This window comes from Thunnus maccoyii, chromosome 7, assembly GCF_910596095.1.
Source record: "Thunnus maccoyii chromosome 7, fThuMac1.1, whole genome shotgun sequence".
NCBI lineage: Eukaryota > Metazoa > Chordata > Actinopteri > Scombriformes > Scombridae > Thunnus > Thunnus maccoyii.
Genome location: NC_056539.1, coordinates 3,095,316 through 3,117,165, shown reverse-complemented (window position 1 = coordinate 3,117,165; position 21,850 = coordinate 3,095,316). Strand labels below are relative to the sequence as shown.

The 21,850-nt window shown below is 40.7% G+C and overlaps 1 protein-coding gene across 12 annotated transcripts in view; it reads right to left on the bottom strand.

Moving 5' to 3' along the window:
• Positions 1–21,850, bottom strand: part of mcf2l2 (MCF.2 cell line derived transforming sequence-like 2) — a 157,936-nt gene that overhangs the window by 11,094 nt on the left and 124,992 nt on the right. For 7 of the 12 annotated variants that reach the window (XM_042415841.1, XM_042415842.1, XM_042415852.1 and 4 more), the window contains 7 exons: positions 21,146–21,200; positions 20,949–21,046; positions 10,424–10,522; positions 7,732–7,803; positions 7,193–7,303; positions 6,502–6,611; positions 4,151–4,266 (listed from right to left, as the gene is read on the bottom strand). In XM_042415841.1, coding sequence (XP_042271775.1) covers positions 4,151–4,266; positions 6,502–6,611; positions 7,193–7,303; positions 7,732–7,803; positions 10,424–10,522; positions 20,949–21,046; positions 21,146–21,200 — 661 coding nt within the window. The remainder of the gene's footprint in view (positions 1–4,150; positions 4,267–6,501; positions 6,612–7,192; positions 7,304–7,731; positions 7,804–10,423; positions 10,523–20,948; positions 21,047–21,145; positions 21,201–21,850) is intronic. The other 5 variants (XM_042415847.1, XM_042415848.1, XM_042415850.1 and 2 more) reach the window with 4 other exon arrangements.

Genomic DNA, 21,850 nt, shown 5'->3' with positions numbered 1-21,850 from the left:
ATTACCTGTTCAGCGCTAAAATAATCAAACCTTTGGCACTGCTTGAGCATCACCATCACCCATCTACATTTTCAACCCAAAATAGTGTGCCCCATCAACACATGGAACCACTGTATCACATTCAAAGAAGAGTGAGAGGTGCATAAAGAATGTTTGTGTATGTGAGAGAGCAATGAATTTAATGCATGTGTTGAAAGTCTCACCTTCTACAGTTTAACTGTGGTTGCTCAAATGAAGTTTAGTTAAAGATGAAATACATATGAAATGTAGAGGAATAACATTTAAGTCACTCATTCATTAAGTTCAAGTTGCTCAAAAATGTTATAGTACTTGAGTACATGAACAAAAGTTGCAATTAAGACTTGGAAACTGATTTTTCTGGAAGCTATGCTATGCTATATACAACTGGGCACTTAATAGTATGCAAGTGCCTGCAAGCAAACATGGATGCCTCACATCAGCCAAAGACCACCATTCAATGTCATTAAATCCAGACTGAATGGATATATTGTAAGTTTGTTGATGCAGAGTATTCTAAACCCTCAAACGACCACGACCAGGTTGACCAATCAAATGCTTTAGATTACAGGGGGGTTAGGGTCTGTCCTATCAAAGAAAGCGAGATTAAAAATAGGTAGGATATCACCTAGAATGACCTTTTCTGTACTTCAAGTTCTGATTTGTTTTACCTTGATTTTCTCTTGCATATGAAAACTTCCTTTCCCTAATACCAAAGTACAAAAACAATTAAAACAGCATGAGACAGCGATGAAAAAGACCAGCTTACTCTATCATCAGTGAAAACAATTAAGTGACATAATTACTGGTAAGTCACCACTGTGAGAATAAAGTGAGAGGAAATAGAACAAGGCAGCACATCTTCTCTTTGTTCTGTTGGGTTTTATTTATGCTCCAAATTCAAGTGCTTTGTCTAGAGGAACAGAATGACTGCATCCTCACATCATTCTCAACGTTTAGAAGACTTTGACCACCTCCACATCTATGGATTTGACATACTGGAGATGTGAATGAATTTGCATGATTTACAAATCTAACAAAGATAACATAATCTGTTTTGTTTCTTTTAATGAAAAGCACTGTGATATCCTGTAACACTCTTTGACACTGAAAATCCATCTTGAATGAGGCCTACAACTCTCAATCTAATCACAGTTGTGTCATTTGTTCGCAGGGCCGGGACAGATAATCAGATGTGTGTCCTGTTTTGTCGAAACATATTGCTGAGGGTGAGACAAAGCTTCAATGTCACCATTTACGCTGTTATTACAGCTACCGTTTGTAAATTTCAATTAAAACTTGGCTCTGTAGAAGTGTGTTGGCACCACGACTGTTGCAATCTACTGCCTCATTTTGTTGCCAAATAATGCATGAATAAAAGGCCACAATGGTGCAATTTTTCAATGAGCTGATAGCTGGATGATTAGTGCATTCTAAATAGCAGAGCGGCAGGTAGCACAGAGTGCTATTAGGGTCATTTGAGCAGGTTTCTGGTGAAACGTCGACACTAATATGGCCCACTGAGTTGTCCCATAGCAGAAAATGACCATAACACAGCTGCAGGTGGATGATAGGGCTGCTGATGAATGCTAATGAGTCAGTGATTGCTTCACCAGGTGCTGGCTTTTAAAACTTGCGGCCTGTACTTTCTTTTGGAACAACAGCTCAGCCACTAAACCAGCCACCTCCCCTGACACCTGGTTGGAAATTTAACACAGTTGTCGTTTAGCTGCTCAGCAAAGGACTATTACACAGCCAGTAAGGTACCAGCATGCAGTGTTTTGCATGGTCATATATTCTTTACTTCAGATTTTAAGGTGCAATTCCTTATTTTATGACCAAATAGTACCGCCAAATGAGCTGTGAGCTGTCTTGAGTTCCAAAATATCATTAGTGAGCTGTGAGAAAATTTGAAATGCATCCAGTTGTACAGCTGCTGCACCAGATGTTTCAGACCAAGCTCAGAAGTAAGTGCAAAATAAACTTAATTAAATTATTGTACACATAGCCATGACGGTCCCTAGGTGCTATATAAATACTGTGAAAGTATCAAAATGCTCACTCCACGGAGAAATGCACACAGCCCGTATTCAGACACTGTGCCTTTAAACGAGCCATTTGGACTTTTGTGAGGTAACAACTATACGCTCAGCATTTGCCTTGGAGGGGCCCCTCAAACAGGACCCCCCGCACCTCCTGAAGGAAAACAAATATCTTTATGTTATTTACCCAATGTATGTGCACGTTTTACTGTCATTTATGTTTGCACTAGTTTCTGTCCTCTCCTCTGCTCTCTGTGTTTCACCGAGGGCGGGGCTAACGCACACACATACACGGAGTGGAGCAGAGGACAGACAGTCACGGAGGAAACACTGCACAGTTGTTGAATGTCAGGAAGCAAATGTGCATAAGATTATCCTCAGCTGTGGCCATCGCCATTTACTGGTGAGTTTTACCCAGAGCCCTGGCGTTACCTTGCTACAGGCTAGGCTACAATTCATTACCTGTGGTTGGCCTGTGAGTGCATCACTCAGAAAACAGTCAGCCAATCAGAAGAGAGGGGCACTGAGCAGACACAAAATAGCCTGTTCTTGGTGGAGCTCCAGAGAGAAGCTTAGGAGAGGAGATGTAAAACTATATAGAGATGGTTTTTGGTACTTAAAACCACAAAGATATCTTCTTATGGATCTTATGGACCTTTAAAGTATATACACTGTATGTAACTATATACAGTATATTTTATAAATGTTCATCTTTATACGGACTGTTCTCCAGGTTACTTTGAATAAGGAGACACTGTCACATTGCTAGATGTTATTCATTCAAGCCCTACAGAACTAAGAGTGGTTTTGTTTTTACACACATAAAAGGAGGATTGTAGATTTGGTGATTCATATCTGTACTTGTTGGTGGGACTGAAATCATTTGTCTACTGTTGAAGAAAATTCACTCAAGTCCTTGTTCAAAGTTTGCTGTGGTGGAAGTGGTTTAATAGCATTCCGGAAATGCGGTGAGCATACTGACACAGAGCTGGTCTGATACAGTAGACTGACCCAGAGCAGAAGAGATGGAAAGACTTTATACAGTAAGGATCAAAGTAGTGACCAACAAATGGTAAACAAAAGATAGGAGGGGAGGGCATTTACATACAAGATCAAGGCAAATCCAGGGGCAAGACAGGAGGGGTCAAATCAGCAGGGGTCAGGAGGTGGAAAGGACAATTGGCATATGTTTGATCAAAGAGTTGTCTCAGACGTCACTTGATTATCAAGTCTCCAAACCAAATGTGTGTTCTCCTTTAATTATTAAGTCTGCTCCCAAGAGGGTATTCTTCTTCACTACCTATTGTGCAAACATTTAAAATACTGCATTTCTACAGTATATCTGCAAGTCTAGAATAGCTGTTTTTGCTATTTTTTGTGCTTACAGGATGCACAAGGTGTCAGGGCTGCAGCTCTGCGACTGGATGACAGCGGGAAATTGAGTAATTTGTGGGTGCTATAACTCGGTGTAATACTACCTGAATATTGACCTCTGGCACCAGTTATTCCATTTTCATGACAAGCTCATTAGTGCTGATGTCACAGTGTTGACAGTGTTGACGCTCTCTACAGCCAATCATAAAAATCAAGTATGCAGACACTAACAAGCTTTTCAACAACAAAATGCTGAGCACACTGGGACTAAAGGACAAATCTAAAAAGTAAGCAGAAAAAATAATAAAAAGAGTCAATAATAGTAGGCAAACTATGTTTCTTTTGTTGTCATGGAGAATATACTTCAGCTATAGAAATGCTGAGCCAAAAATATAAAGACCTTGGGAGAACTAAAAAGCATTGTACTGCAATTATAGTTTATTTAGGGCACACAATAAACAAAGTATAATGTAACGTCAGGCAGCTTATTTTTGCCTTATTTGTGAGACGTGCTTGTTGCACTGGGAACAAACTGGTAATCCTGTGTTCTTGCACCTCTTTTTAGGAAAAAATGTGTTTGAAATGACAAATGGGGAACTGAGGTGTCTAATGTAGTATTAAGTCAGTAACAAAGTAACAATGGAGGAGGAACGATGAGTGGGAGGGAACAAAATGATTTTCCACAGTCCTACAGTTAACAGCTAACTGGAACTCACCAGTGTCCGTTCTCCGCCTCCTCCAGAAACTGGACCAAGTCGCCCGTCTCCAGAGAGAGGTCTCGTGCTTCACGAGACTCGTAGGTCAGCTGCACCCGGAAACGACTACTGTCTCCCTGCCGGAAGAAAGGACTGAGTCAAATTCTGCATTCACCACTTCCATTTTGGATGTGACTCCAGGCTGGTAAAATGTGTGGATTCACTAAACTCCAAGGCTAACAATCCTTTCTGCTTGAAAAGACAAATGTCACCAGTGGCAGATTATGTGAGCTCTAATTAATGTTAATTTGGTAACTTACCCAAAAGCCAAAGTGCAACCTGATTAATATGCTTTGCCCAGAAACAGAGTGGTGTCTCTTCTCTAGTTAAACAATCTACACTACTTTCAGTGGTCAGAATCTCCCTGTTCAATTTTTATAAATACAGTATGATATTAATATTAATATAAGCTTCACAATTTAATCATTCTGAATTGCTACCTCCAGTGTTTGGAGCTAGTAGCTGTTGAAAAATGCAGTGATGATGGTGTCTTGACACATGTGATTAGATGATTGTAGTGTCAATGTCATTTGACTATATATATGCCTCATTTCCTTCCTGTGGGTATTTGCCAGAGGAAGACCTGTAGTCAATCGAAACATTGCAATTGAAGAAAAAGGAGCTCTGATTCTGTATCTACTTAAATGTTTTTTGTATCCAGCACCTGCCCCACTACTTTGTTTCATTCAAATATTTAAGTTATAAAATGATTTACTTCAAAATGTTGCAATTGAAATCTGAATAGATTTGTTAAACAGAAATAATTAGGTTGTTTTGGGTGCTTGGTGGCAGAACTCAACAACAAGCTGAACATCACACACTTCTGAGTCCACCTGATGAATGTAAGTCCAGCAGTCACTCTCCCTTTAGCTCTGGTTTGGTCTCCACCAACGCCTGAGAAAAACATTTGGCTCTCTAGCTGCTAAATGCTTCACTATGTTCACTAGCTAGTAGCTAACTATGTGTGTCTGCTGTTTGGTGGTAAACAGGAAATGTACAGTGGATTTTTAAGGCTTTTTCCTTGTCTGCTGTGCTCCACACAAGGTTGATGAGAACAGCAAGACTGAACAAAACCAATAAAGCTGCTGGCTGTAAAACCAAAACAACTAACTGAAAGATGCTAAAACGCTCTAAGGACAACTTCGGAGTTGAGTGAAAATTCTCTCTGGGTTTGTCACCAAGAGAAACACTTTCACATTACACTTAGTGATGTGACCCATTGTTTATATGAACGTATGAATTACTGCGGCTTTAAGGCATTCACAATGAGTCATATTCAACAGGCCGACTGCACACTGCCTCCCCCTTGACGGTTGTGGGTTGTACTGTAGTTTTGTACAGTCTAGATGAGTGTGAGCTTTTGATTGCATTCGAACACCACAGAGAGTTGAGTTCACTGATTAACGCACCTTCATAGCGAGAGAAGGAGTTACTCAGTTAAGTCGTCTGCTGGTGTTTATGGTTGCCTGCACAACCCCTGGCTTAGTGGTATTACTGAGTGTGTGACTGTTCATTTCCAATATTTCATTTCCATTGAAAATTAGCTCTGTTCGGCAGAAATCGTCAAGAATTATTATAAATACGAGCCCAGGTTGAATTTGAATTACAACATCAAATTTACAAAATAAATTTAAAAAAAAAAAAAAGATTTGCCATCTATTGCATGATGCAAAAATGTGGATTCCTTTAAAGAGTGTTGTATGCGCGGGAGCAACTCACATGCTTAGTGTGTATGTGTGTTGCCTGAGTGCCTGTGTGGCTCTCTATGGCACATCACACAGATTATAATGGATCTGGAAAGGCTGCCATACCCAGCAGACCAGTGCCGCTATAATCCCCCGCCCTCTTTCCCCTCTTTCCCCTCATTTCTTAAATGTCAAGTCGTCAGTGCACTGCCGCTAACGAGACACGCATCCATGGGAAGTAATTAAGTAACGGAGGGGTCTTCTTTCAGGGGGATCGGGAAGGGATTTAGCAGAGAAGAGGGGAGAGTGAAAGATGAATGGAGAGGAAACGAGGGATGAGTAGAGAGCTGTCGAGGGACAGTGAGTGATCGTGGAGTCTGATGATTTATGGCGAAAGCTGACGGGACCCAGTAGGACTGGATTGGGTTGTGTTGAGCTACATTTTTCACTTGGGCCAAGCTTTGAACTCATGTCTTGTTTTAATTCATTATAAAATTTGGGTTTTATTCATTTTCACTATTGAATACATTTTAGAAAGTCATCCAAGTAATGCTCCAAATGATATCCAGCTCAAAACCTCTCTACATTTTCCAGTCAAAGTGAGCCGTAATCCTGAGCATTACTTACATTTTTATTGCTGCCTTCCTCTTCTGAGGAGTTGGAGGATTCCTCTGCACTGGAGGGGATCGTCTCAAAGTCCTCTGTGTCAATGGAAGGGAGACGCCGCTGGGTCCAGCCTGAAGAGAATCAATACACATATTAAGCATGAAAATGCACCCGTAAACCAGGGGGTATTACTATTTCACTTGGCAGGTGATGGTGCTTCACTGACAGGAAAGCAATGTCACTGAGCATTTAACTAATTTGTCTTACTCCATCATGAAAGCTTCATCATATTTGCAAGATATAAACCTCTAGCCAAACTTCTCACACACAGAATGACCCTGAGAACATGTAGAACAAACCTCAAGCGTGACCTTTTGACCACAATGACCATCATCTTTCCCTAACTGTAACAAATTAGCTTTAGTTGCCATTAGGTTTGTAATGGTCATTACAAACCAGCTTCTATTTTGTTCTTCAGGTATGAGGACTTGTTGATTGAAAGTGCATTTATTTAGGCGTTAAGGTTTTTGAAGAACTTTTTCTTGGGTAGAATTCAATTTGTTGCAGAAAGAAGATGAGATTAAACATGAGAGACTGAAAACAAACTCAATTTGCTCTCCAACAAATCAACACACGTAACCGAAATCAATTCCACCATGAAGACGAGCACAAAAACAGTTGGAGGTGATGAGTCCTCCTCTGCAGTCGTTACCTGGTTGGGAGGTGGATCTGGGGACGGCCGAGGTGCCGCCAGCAGCAGTAGCAGTGCTGCTAGTCATGCTCTGACGTTTCTTGACTGCAGCCATAGCACCACGCAAAGTATCTAGAGGGAAGCCAAATGCTTTACACCATCCTCCTCACCATGATCGTTACTCAACATCATCAACCAAAAGCAAAAGTTCCAAAGTGGAGTGTTTGAAAACAGCAGTGCAACTTGTCTACTCATGCAGAAACCAACCAAGATGGCAACAAGCCAAACCCCCCCCCCCCCAACAAACTTCACCTTACGTCACACCAAAACAACAATCCAGTGGTCATTTTGACACGTCACATCACTAATCACAGCAGGCAAGACATGGAAAAGATAACTGAAAAAACACACAAATACGCATACACACACACGGCACACAGCATCCAGAAATAATAAAAAAAAAATCATCACAAAAATAAGTTACTAAATAACCTAACAACATGCTACAGTGAAAGGCCCAGCATGCTCAGAGCCTGCACATTACATACACATTCATGTACCTTCATAACCAAATGGAGTGGGATCACTCTTTATCTCGTGTCTCTTGCTCTTAATGCTAGCAGAGAGGGGACCTGGCCGGAAACACATGCAACCACAGGCTTAATTAAGTACCAATATTTTAAAAAGCATTATCCAACCCCAAAACATCCTTTAGACAGCAGTGCAACTTTATGTTATAAAACTTTTCACTTTAATTGCTGAAAGCTAATTTGAATACATTTGCTCAGTGGCTCAGTGGAGCTGATTGGATACTAAATTCAGACTTGATGAAATGCTAACAAACCCAAGCCCTATTTATGGCCTAAAGTCATCTCAGTAAACATCAAAAGAGTTCAAAGTTTCGGTACTCATAGTCACTGGAGTAATTGCTGAAATCTGGAAACCCTGTCAAATTTGAAAGTCTGTCAGTGACCAGACAATCAGACAGATTAGACACAAGCCAACAGTTTAGCTAGATTATCTAAACCAATGTATTGGGAGAAACCAAAAGTGAGCAGGGATGTTAGTCATAGTCCATTGTTGCACTGGAAAACTGTGCTCAACTACATTAAGGACAGCAGGTCAAAGTTGAAGCAGGAAGTGAGTCTTTACACTGTGATGGATTTAAATCATTTTACCATAAGCCTTTGCTTTCTCCCCCAAATAAGTTTAGCTGACGTTAGAGTTTGTTTAAAATCCACCTGATCGTCTGACTGATCGTGTTGCGCTTCTTTTTAGTGACATCACTATGTTCACAGGTCTCAACTTGGTGAGTACGTTTTTGAAATGAAACATCTACAAAAATAAGACCCATGTTATAAAAAAAAAAATGCAATTACTCTTTGAATAATTCAGTTTGCGCATGGAAATAAAAGGCAGAGATTAGGAAAGCCTGTAGTAAATCTGCATGACATAAGTGTTATGTGTGCGTGTTTCATAAATCTACTATAATATACTATATTTTTGCCTGACATTAGTGCACAAGGTAGAGGAGAATTAACATCAGAGGCCAAAAACCCACAGCACATATAGCCATGGTGACCTGCAGCACTCTCATCGGTCGTATGTTATTGAAACTTTCTCAACTGCACACAGGAAAAAGAAATACAATCAAAGCAGAGAACAGACTGAATGGAGAGAGTTCAAGAGAAACCTTCAATAGCTCTCTCTTCTTTGTGTTTTTAATTCCCTCCCCTGCCTGGTTGAAAATGAACTTCTCATCTGTATTCCTACGGTAAATTGCACTTGTACTGCCACTTTGAATGTCACCCTACGTTCCAAATGTCAGCTTATCAAAATTCTTATTTCCTTACCGTCACTTTTTTTAAAAAGAATATGTATGTCTACTCATTTGCTGCTTTTTTTCCCCCCCCTTGAACATGTTTTGATTCTCAGCAAAGGCTTGACTTTCTGTATGCATCTCATAAATTTCAAGAGCACAGTAAATGGGGAGAAGGTATTAAGAAAATAGCTTTTTTTGCCCCCGCTCTATACATGCACACACGAAGACACATTTCTCACTACTGATTCAATTCCAATGTGTATTATCATTATGACTGATGCAGAATTGTGCAAAAGATTGTTTGGAAAAGGGTAACTTGTAGGGTAAACCAACATAAACTCATCTTTTAATAGGACATGTGGTGTCTTTATCTTCCTACCCTGACATTAACCTTGAACGTATATAAATGATTAGCTTTCATCCTACCGACATAAACCTTTCTATACGTGTACTGTATGTCAATTGTATGAGGATGTTGTCTTTAGAGTCCAATTAGGAATCTTTTTTTTGAAGTCAAAAATGAATTTAACATTAAAGTGATTTTTAAATGTATGGTTTTATTAGAGAAAAAATAATGATAGAAATGGTCAATTTGTCTCCAAGCCTCTGAGCAGAGCTGACTCAAGAGGCAGGAGCATCTAAAACTATTAATATTTGACAGACGTTAACGGTGAAGTCTTCCACAGTGCTCTTTGGTTGTATTTTGAGTTCATGTTTGCAGATAAGAATTATTAGACATTAGCTAGAACATGGTTGAAGATGAAAGTCCCTTGTGGCTCTTTTTGTCTGCCGCAGGCTGCTGTAAACGGGACACAGTAATGGTGATGTCACTGCTTAATTCATGTGTGATCAGTGTTGCCACATGTATTATCATTATTGTATTTGAATGATAATTTTGCCCTTTAAATGAAGTATGATGACTAATTCTAAAATACCCTTGACATACAATCATTTTGAGACATAACGTTTTTTGTTTTCTTTCTCCCTGAAATAGTGAAATAGTAGGCAGATGGTTTGGTTCTAGATTGATTATTATTTGCACATTGTGGTAAATGGACCTTGGATCTGTCATAAATGATTCCATCACATCTCAGCAGAGATTCATTCAAACAACAGCATTCTGATGGGTACAGTATATGTACATATAGAGTTCTCTTTTGTGTACTAACTGAGAAGATTTGTAAGCTGTAGCAGAAAAAAAACATACTTTTTGATAAAAGTTGTAGAAAGCAAAGAATATATTTGTTCATATTGGCCTTTATTTGAGCTACACAACTGTATATGTGTACATTTATTGGCTGGCTGTGTGTGTGTGTGTGTGTGTGTGTGTGTAAGAGTGGTGAATGTGAACAGAATAGAAAATGAGTGTAAGGCAAGAGAAATATAGAAAAAGGTGGAGGCAGGAAGACCTTGAACAGCTAATCAGGTACCTTTTGTGCGTCGCGTTGCAAAGGAGGAGGAGGAAGAGGAGGCGAGAGAGGAGGTGAGAGAGAAGCGGCGGGGGACCTCTGCCTCCTTAGCAGCAGGCTCTACAGCCAGAGAGGGGTTGGCAAGGAGGGACAGACATGGAGAGGCAGCAAGGGACAAACAGAGAGAAAACCATGGAGGACGAGGAGTGAAAAGGGACAAAAAGTGAAGGGAGGACAGAGAGAGGATTACAAGAGAGAATAAAATAAGCAGATTGTTTTGACTCTCTGAAAATCAACTTTGACAAGCATCAAAACACAAAGCTCATAAAGTCTTAAAAATGAAATGGCAGTTATTTATCTACTGAGCAGTTCTCAAAAGTTCCAAAGTGCTTCACAGAAGACTTAAAAATATGAACCATGAAGTAACGACAGTGCAAGCAGACATGCAGGAGGGAGAATCCATGAAACAATGTCAACAAAAACACCAAGTTTGACAGAAAGTTTAAAAAATATATCTTCATTCAAGGTCTACTTACTAGATTTTTTTTTACTGTTGAACCACATCTCATGGTTTTACTCAGATGGAGTTTGCTCAGTATGGAACGGCTCTGTATCATAAACCCTGGCAAACTCCATCTGCTGTGGCAGATCATGAGTGTGGTTGAAAGCTCCAGAAAAAGCTAGTAAGTGAGCCCTGAGTTGATTTTTTTGAGTCAAACTACCGTTTCCAAAGTCAAGAATGAAGTATCATGCTCAAAAACACCAAGTGTGTCGAGTGTGCCGAAAGGGATACGTAAGAAAGACAGTTTTGTGATAAAGCAAATATATATATTCATCATGACTTCAGTACAAGGTCAACATGTGAGCTTGATCATGTGCTTGAACTATGCATTTATACTTAAAACAGCCAACAACTGTCAATCCAAACCAGTCTTGTAGACTTTGTTGAATTTAAATGAATTCTTAAAACATGTTGATGTACAGCGAACGTTCTGTACATTTTAGGGAAAATGAAACTCTACCACACACTTTTCTATGTGCAGTTCAGTGACATCGAGGGAGGAGTCAGATTGGATTGAGATGACAAATTCAGGACAAAGTACTAGGCTTCATATAAACAGCTGTCAGCCATCACTAATTGAATATCTGTGACTTTTAAGCTTGGACGTCTCATTACACCTGACGCAACACCACTGCAACACAACAATGGAGCAGCTGTCACTTATTTTAAAGGAGCTTTTCCATCAGTAGATGCGCCTGCCATCTAGTGACTTAATTGAGGCATCCGAATCCTTCTCATTGTGTCACTGTAAAAAAAAAAAAGACAGCTGAGCCATGGTGTGAATGTCAGGGTGCTTGCAAGTCACAGAGCAGAGTAGACGGAGTGGCCCTTGATTTCAGTCCTGTCTTTAGCGATCCAACACATTGGGCTTATTGAGCGGACGTACATAGCAGTAAAGCGCAGGAAGCTGCAGAGAGCACTCCTGTTAATGGAAAGTCTATTCAGCGGTAGGACACCTGCCATCGACTCAGCATTGATTTCCATCTCATACAGCAGACGGAGCATTCATCGCTCAGGGCAGTGCTCAGGAGCGTGCGCATAAATTGTATGTGTGCAAGTCTAAACACAAAATGAAGAATATCAGCCATTTCTACAAGGATCATTGTTAAATTTTTGGTTTAGGGTTAGGAAAGTAATGGGAAATTTAGTTGTGTTATGTTCTAGTTATGGACTAGAACACCACTGCACCACTAGATGGCAGTCAGTGTCATGAATTCTTTCTTTTAAAAGAAAATGGACATGGCTTTTCTAGTTAAAGTCCAGCATAACAGACAGCTTTTAAGGCTGCATTTCCCATAAACCCCACTGCACAAGAGAAGGCTACTACGATAAGTTGCTAGAATAACACGTTGTTATTCCAAATACATTTATTTGATGCTTTCTACTACATGTTGGAGCCTGGCTGCAGGGGTTTTTTGGGGATTTTCATCCACATTAAAATTGCTTTAAAAAAGTAAGGGTGTCCACATACTATTGGCCATATACAGTACTTCCTTCTACTCTTTCTCTTCTCACATACATCAAGATGTCTAATCAATGTGCGGCCTTGGTCATATGCTAACAAGACTGGATGTATTGATGCGGCAGATTCAGCTGACTGTGTCTCTCAGTGGAAGTCGGGTAAAAAAAATATTGAGTGTTGGGGGAGGAATTACCTGTAATCTAATGGCTCACATGGTAAATTCAGCATAATATACACTGCATTTCCACCAGTTCCATCAGGACAACAACAGAGCCATGTACTGGTCTCATTCTTTCATTTGCTTTGTAGTTCTTTCATTTGGTGTTAATGAAACTCAACCGTCCTGCAGATGTTTCACATTAGAAACCTACAAGGAGAGATTATGCCCTTTGAGCTGGTGCATCGAAGGTTTTCAATCCGAAAACATCTGCGCAGGTGTGTTGTGCTGTGTTTTATTGACAGGAGATTACAGACAGTGAAAAGCTTGTGGAGGAAAGCAAGATTTCCTCTTGTTCATAGATTTTTTTGGGGGCATTTTGCCTTTATTTGACGGGAGAGCAAGGACATGGAACAACAGTGGATCCGATCAGAGCTGCATTGCAGATGTTGCAGCTGTATGGTATGCATCTCATCCACTAAAACCACTGTACGGCCCATGACAACAGTATTTCTGTTAAAACTAAGACACAGTGGTTATAGATATGACTGTTGTTGCACTGATGGAATTAGTGATTAGTGATTTATTAAGACAACAGGTTAACACAGAGGAAGTGTTGAGTTTGCATGAAATCATGAATTTACAGTGATTCCAGTTACGTTGTAGTTGGAAATTCCATGAAACTACTAAATTTCATTTTCACCTCCTTCCCTCATGAGGTTGTTGGATCTCTGTGGGTTTTCTGGACATCTTTACTTAACTGGTCAATCCACTCCACTACCTGACCCCCCCCGCCCCCCCCCCCACACCTCACTTACTAGTCTCATCAGGGACACGTGTGGCTTGAAGACTGGCCGGACCGCTGTGATATGGAAAGCAGGACCTGGAATCAAGGCCCGTCCTCTAAAAATGTTAATACCCTTCCAAATGTCAAGAGGGCTTGAATATTAGAGTGTGACATTTAGTGCAGCGCTGTGCCGCAGAATTTAGCCTCACCGCAGTGTCACCACTGCCGGGACTCTGGCACATTCTCTCTCTCTCTGTCTGTCCATATATCTATCTCCTGCTGTCTCCCTGTCTCCAAAAGCTGTCTCCTCCACCGTGCCCTGTCCCTCTCTTTCTCCTAAATCACACTTTCCTTGTTATAGTGTGGGCAGATGCAGATGATACTGATATAAACAGATGAAAGGAGAGAAAGGGGAGTAGAGGAAGATATGGCCTTTATTATGCCGAGACACCGCCGGCACTGGAACGCATGGAGAGATCTGCCTGACGACGGGACACACGCTGACACAGAAATTTATATAACGTTTGAGGGAAAAAGAGGACAACAGTGGTTATGTGACTGAAGAATTGAGACTGAAGCAGACAGAAGGTAGACGCTGCTGCTGTTTCATTCTAATAAATGACTGATGAAGACTATGTCCAAAGACGCTGATGATGATGATGACGGTGACACTGTTGTCAACAATGAAGAAATCAAAGAACAGACGATGAAGACAATAAGCGAGCACACGACGCGGCGAGGTCATGCCGTTACCTGCGGGAAGCGACCTCCTGTTGGAAAGACCCTGCAAGGTGAAGCGTTTCCTAGCGTTAACAGCCGAGTGGCCTGATTGGCTGGCTGAAGCATCAGCTGAGTGGGGAAAGCAAAAGGGAGCCAGAGTTAGTACAGGAAGGACAGAAGAGTAGTAGGGATGAGTTTGAAGATGTTCCGTATCTGTGTCAGTGCAATACCTGATATTTGGTCCAGACACCAAAACAATACTTTTTTTTTTTTCATTTAACAAAATATGCCAAACTGCTCAATGTGTCAGTGATAAATTAAGGACTGGCTTAATAAAATATGGGGATAGGTGCTACAGTTAAGAATTTTTTTGTGTTTTTCATATCAGTCAAGATTCATTAAAAAAAATTCAGTCAGTCAGTCTATTTCTGTCCAGCTTAATGATTTTCTTACACTTGGAATTCCCTTGTAATAGATTCAAAACCCTGATGTTATATGATCTGCAAAGAGAGAGGCTATCTAAATGCATGAATTCTGCAAAAATAAACAAAAATCTTCCATCTTGTCAGTATAAATTATTCAGTTAAAATCCCTCATTCTCCAGCGTTGTGTATCAACCTCATGTCTTGCATGTGTGATGCGTCTCTGACTGTTAAGCTGTCGCTTCCTTTGCCAGCATTTAAAGTTTCCTCTGACGAAGACTTTGTCTCCCTTTGAAATACTATTAACAGTATATCAAACTTCCATTTTTTTTTATTGAGGAAATGTGTCTATAACAGTGAGTAATATCATTTATATCGCCCAGCACTAATAAACCATAGAGTAAGTTTCCTCATTTACATCAAAGCATTCATGTCAACTTTTCATACTCTTTCAACCCTCTATGATACAAACACATTTCAGTCTGTATTGATGTTTGATACACAGCCTTAAAAAAGAGAGAATGTGTTAAAAAAAAAAAGTAATGTATTAGGTATTAGCATTAGGAATAATATAGCATAAAAATCTTAACTCAAGATCCGCTTCTGGAGCTTTCAACTGTATCTCATAATCTTCCTCAGCAGGTGGATTTTGATAAGTTAACACAGAGATAACTCATGGAATGGAGATAACTGTAACTCAGTTAGCGTTAGTTGAGCGCGCAGCATGAGCGTGAAATGCAATTGAAAGCTATGGAAAAAACAAGTAAGTGGGACCTTGAGTCAAGATCTATTTGGTCAAACTACTGCTTCCAGACAGGTCCTTGAAACTCAGTGGAATTAATGGTAAAAATGGTCATTTTGGCAGATTATGTCAATTTTATCAGGCCACTTTTACTTTATAACTACTGTGGTTTCATCACAACCACACCGTACAGACTCTGGAACAGTCTGGGAGGAAGATATGACCGTACTTTACCCTCACTTAACAATTGTGGCTGAATAGCCCTTGAGCAAGGCTATAAACCCTGAATAGCAAGTGAAGCTGCTCGATAGTGGCCAAATACAAGAGAGAACGAGCCAGGATTCTGGTAAAAAAAAAAAAAAAAAAAAAAAAAGGATATATACACATGAGAATATAGATGAAAAGAAGCTGAGGGAGCAGCCTGCCAGCAAAAAAAAAGAAAAGACAGACGCTAAATCAAATCACTCATCCATTTAAACTTCCTGTTCATCCATGAAAAAGTTATTTAAAATAGAGTCACTGTACAGTACAGCCTTCCAGTATTCTGATCTGTACATCAGAGAGAGACTCATCTATTCCTGCTCCATCTATCCATCTGTGTGTGTGTGTGTCTGTCTGGGCTGAAGGGCACAGTGACCTCGCTGTGGGAGAGCATTCCGAGTCTGTCGGCCTGGTTAGCTGTTCAAGCAGGTTTGCATGTGGACAGAGCTAACAGATGGAGCTTTATCTGTCTCGTCCTTAACCAAAGGGCCAACACACACACACACACACACATACATGCACGGGTAAATACATGTGCTTGTGCAAGTGTTTAATTTAATTTTCCTTACAACGGGAGCAGTAAATAAACACAGACCCATATGTGTCAAAGCTAAGCATACTGAACACATCCAGCCCACTCCTCATCCTCCTACATGAGAACACAGCAGTGATCTGTTTATTAATGACTATGGATGGATGGAAGGGAGGAAATCAGCTCAGCAGGGCCAGGTACAAACAGGTTATTAAACAAGCGGAGACGTCTCTGCTTGTCCCTTATGTGACTTGACTTGAACTCGTCTTAAGTGACATGAGACTTGAGTTGGAATTCTCTAAAATGACTCAAGACTTGACTTGGACATGAGTTGAATGAGTTGCTTCTTGAATCAGGCATGTTCAAATAACTTGAAGCTTTATTTGAGATGTGTTCTGACTTGAGAATTGCCTCCTTATTTAATTCTCTAAAATGACTCTGATACTTGCTCTGAAAGACTTTTGACATGAGACGAACGGCTTGACTATTGATTTGAGCTTGTTTCAAATAACTTGAGACTTGAGTTGGACTTGTCTCAGAAGACTTGGACTTTACTGGAGACGTGATTTGACAGACTTGAGACTTGATTTGGACTTGTCTTGAATGATCCAGGAAGAGGTTAGGAGGAGGTTAGGAAAAGACAACTGGTAAGAGAATGTGAACTACAGCCAGTTCTCTGAAGTTATAGACACACCTGTTTCTAAGTTTTGGGGTAAGTGCAAGTCAGGTGTCACATCAATCAAAATAAGTCCAAGTCAAATCACATTTGTATTGTTCCAAGACTTTGCCTTGTCAAAACTCCAGAGTTGAATAGTTTTACCTTCAAGTCTCAAGTCAAGTCAAGTCTTTAGGGAGTCATTTCTCACAGCAGTGTTTTTTAAAAGTCAGCCATGAAGACAGTGACAATGACTGATCTGAGGCTTCTGTCATTGGAAACATTGGTATCTGTTATTTGTTGGGATTCATTTCTTGTTGTATGACTTGTTTACATCTTGGCAGCTCTAAAAGCTTTACTCCTGACACCGAAACCTGATATTCATGCATCATCTGGACGTCATCTCATCTATGTTTAGTCAATTCTACGCAAGAATAAGATGAATTCTTAGAGCTTATGTTTTGGATTTACCTTTTATACTAAGGATCATGGAGCATAATAAACAAAGTCGCAGCAACAACATAGCGATTCTATATTGCATCACATTTGTTTGATTTTCTGTTTGAGTGGGATGACATATGACGTCTTTATGAGAGGTTTTGCGTTTCAAGCACAGCTCAGTCTGTGCCCTGTGGTGGGATTAGCTCTCTAACTGCTTATACTACTGCTGTCATCATTATCACACAGACGGAGAGAAAATAAGGCAGCGAGAGGAGCAGGGAGGCGCAGGGAGATGGCAGATGATGAGAAAGGGAAGAAAATTTGGCTACAACATAACACACAATTACTTATTTTGCACATTGATCGCAGCCTTGGGTAATAAACTGTGGTGCGCATCTGAATACGAGTGTGAAAGCGCGCAGCACGGAACAGCAGGAAGAAAAGATCATTACAGGTTAAAATGCCATCAGTGCTGATGTAAATATGTGCATTATGGGAAGAAACATCGTTGACATTGTTTTGTTTAAAGTTCTAATCTTAAAATTGACAGAAGCAACATCACTATGGTGACAACGTCATTGCAACATGTAGAAATATTTTCGCTGTGGGTAGATACCAGATCTGTAGAATGTAGTAATACTCAAGTCAAAAAAATAAGGACTTGAGACCCAACTTGGACATGACTGCTTAAAGACTTGACTTGACTTACAGCAAAACCTTTCCACACTTGAAACTTAACAAGGACTTAATAAAGACTATAAAATGCCCTGAAACACTTCTTCATATTGACTTGAGATTTGACTCGAATGCCCCAAAACACGACTTGAGACTTTCTCTGAGAGACTTGAGACTTGACCTAAGGCTTGCTCTGACAGACATGAGACAAGACATTTACTTGAAAGTTCACTGGGAAGTGACTCAAACGACATGAAACCTGATTTGGACTTGTATAAAATGACTTGAGATTTGATTTGAGAAATGCTGACTTCACTTGAACTTGTCTTGAATTGACCTGATAACTGACCTGGACTTGCTTTGACAGGTTTGAGACTTGTCTCAAATGGCCTGACATTCGACTTGGGCTTGTCCCAAATGACTTAAGACTTAAGACTTAAGAGGATTGCTCTAAAAGACTTGAAATACGACTTGGTCTTGCTCTGACAGACTCAAGACTTGACCTGAACTTGCCCCGGTGACTCACCACCCTGGCTATGAGACAGGATGTAATTGGAAGGTTTGTTATAGCACATCCAGATGCAGTGCAGAGTTTAACATCAGGTGTAAATGACATGTCTTTCACCAGAATCGGAAATTAACACCTTTTATGCAAACACGCTGCGTCACATGGCCTGGTACAAACTGATCAGCCAACACCTCCTGAATCAGCTGACAAATACTGAGACATCAGGGATACACACGCGTGTGTGTGTGTGTGTGTGTGTGTGTGTTCATCAGTGAGAAGCAGCTAACCAGTGCTGAGAAGTCAGTGAAAAGTGTGTTTGTGTCTTCTCAGCATGTGTATGTGTGTGTGTGTGTGTGTGTGTGTGTGTGGGTGAGAAACTCTACATCATAGCATAAAGCTCAACTCACACAGTGCTATAATTTAGAGCCAATAATGCATCATAAAGGAAATAAAACAGTCTGAAAGGCGAGATGAGATGAAGGGAGGGGAGTGAGGAGGCAGAATGGAACAATGGATAGTAGAGGATGAGGTGTGGTGAGAAAAAAGAAGAGAGAGAGAGAGAGAGAGGAGAAATAGAAAGATAAAAAGCAGAACACACAGCAGAGAGAGAGAGGGGGAGGGAAGGAGGAGTGGCGGTGGGGGGGGGGGGGGGGGGGTGACAGAAGAGGAGATCAACAGAGTTAAAGAGAAAGAGACAGAGGAGGAAGAGAGGGAAAGAGAGAGGAGGAGGTGTGAATAGATATGAGGAGACAGGTTTGGGTTTGGACAGTTGGTTTTATAACAGTGGCCTGACACCCATTTCGAAGGGTGAGACCAAAAACAACAGCCGCTGTCACATGTCTCTAACCTTCACCTTTATCCTAGCGGTGGGGATGAGATCATCAGTGAGAAGCAAAGAGACACCGTGTATGAATAAGAATGAAGAACAGCTACTTACATCTTTATTGAACACAATATGAGGCCAAACACTAAAGGGCAACCCCGGCGTTTTTTGAAACGTGTCTGGAGTCCCTCACTTGTCAGTCTCACAGATCGATTTTGACAAATCCTTGATTAATCTCATTATCGACTCTCTTCTCGATTAATCGGTTAGTTGTTTGGTCAATAAAATGTCAGAAACATGTCCATCACTGTTTCCCAAAGCCCTGGTGACATCTTAAAATGTTTTTTTTTGTCCACAAGAGTCTACAACCCAAACATGTTGAGTTTACTGTCTTTCTACTGGATTTTTCTCTTAAGAAATGACTCAAAACAATTAGACTTGGTGTGCAGAAAGTTTAAGTTTCAGTGTAAGTGTCAGATACAGGGACCTCTAGTGGCATGTAGATGATTTCTACAGGACTCAGCAACTGTGTTTAGACTAAACCCACAGGTGCAGTTCAGATCAGAGCTTCTGAGGACACAGCAGGGTGGTTTTAGAGACAACACGGGTTCAAATCCATCTTTGGTGACCTGGTGGTGTTTTTGGTTTCATCCTATATTTTCTCTCTCTCCCTCATTGTCATCTTTCCATTGTCGCTATCCAATAAAGGCATAAGATACAAAAAATAATTTAAAAAAGCCTTAAACCTCAGCTAATGACAGAACAACAGCCCCCTGCTGTCTGTATGATTGTGAACTTATTAACTAAATGATTGATGATTGATAGAATTCAGGATTCACTGTGGGCATCTAAAGCTTTTTGGGTGTTGTGCTCATTCAATGCTGATGTCTTAATTCTGGTGTTAACTTTCAGGCTCTGTAAAAACATATTTTACAGCCAGGCCAGGTTAAAACATATGATTTTTGGAACTGTTTTGTAGCTATGTAGTTCAAAGTATGGTTTATGTTCTCTTTGATTTAATGGAAGGAACTTAAGGAGAAACAAGGAGGCACGGAAGGAGAGAGAGTTGTGCAGCAAAGGTTGTAGAGAAGGAAGTGATGTGAGAGGAAGTTAGGGTGAGAGGAAAGTCGATAGAAAGAAAAGGTGGGAGGGAAGAAGGAAGGAATGATGAAAGAGGGAAAAAGAAGGAAGGTAGGAGACAAAGTAGATCCCTGGAGATGACTGTGGAGTATGCCTCCTGTCGCTTTGACTTAGTTTTAGCTCCGGTACACACACACACACACACACACACACACACACACACACACACACACACACACTGCTCTGGTCAACACAACCTTTGCGGATACACTGTTGATATTCTCACTCACTGGAAAGTAACACCGAGGGCTTCCTCACAAGCGTGAAATTGTACCCGTTATCTTATCCCCAACTGTGGTCGACAACCTTGTGTGTGTGTGTGTGTGTGTGTGTGTGTGTGTGTGTGTGTGTGTGGAGGCTGTCATGCATCCCTGCATGCTTTTGGCCTGACTGTGTGTGTGAGAGTTGATAAGTGGCTTTGTGATTGTGTGTGTGTATTGTGTCTGTGCGTGTACATGCAGAAGTACAGCGTCCAGGCTCGGATAAGTTTATGTGTGTGTGTGTGTGAGCATGTGCTGTCTTATCTGGCCTCCTTTTTTCCTTTTACACTATGTTGCCACAGTAAAATCAAGAAGGTAATGTGAGAAAAAAAAAGAATATATAAAGAGTAGATTTTGGTGGGTATCTACTGTTAGGTAACTACAGTAGTGACTTCTTACCTTTCTTCTGCCTCATATTAGGGCTGGGGTTTGCTCTCCTGAAGCCTGACTCTGGACTGGAGGAATCAGACTGTCTCAGTGCCATCTTCCGCATATTCCTTGTTGGAGTAGAGAGACAGGTACACAGGTCAGTGTGAGCCAATGAAATGGCTAAAGCAACTTGATTACAAAACACAGTTTTGGAGTTGTTTGCTCACCTCATTGGGGCCCCGTAGATGTGGTCTGAGATCTTCTGGTGGAGCTGGCTGGCTTCTGTGAATGGACATTAAATTTTACTGTTCCTCAAATGAACACATTGTTTGTTGAGTGGCTTCTAACATGATCCATATGACAATTACAGAGACATTCTGTGATCTGGCACTTCAATAACCACTTAGTTATAATAATCAAGGTCCAGATTAGATACAAACTGTCATCCCTGGTGTCCCACTTGCCACCTCGTACACCCTAATACATTCATGTGCCTTGTACACCATATAGGACACGAAGGATACAGGACAGGATAGCTACAATTGTACATGGTGACTCAAGACATTAAATTATAGAGGAGAACAAATGGTACAGGACGAGATACAAATAGGTCTGACCCTTTACTGTTTTTCTGATCAGCTATGAAAAGGAAGCTTTCTGGTTTCAGGCTGTATTTTCAGTGTCTGACCTCCAGAACGGTGTTATAGACTCTCTCTGATCGTCCGCTCTCCTTCCATTCTAACATTCCGGAGTTATGTCCGTGCTTAAAATCTCTCAAACTGCTGCGTCAATGCCGTAAGCTGCTTTTATTGGCCTGATAGAAAACACTTTGTGGCTCTATAAAGAGAGAAAGAAACATCAGAATACTGAAGTCACCGGGGATACGGCGTCGGATATCAACCCATATCTAAACAAGGGGGGTTCGTAAATGC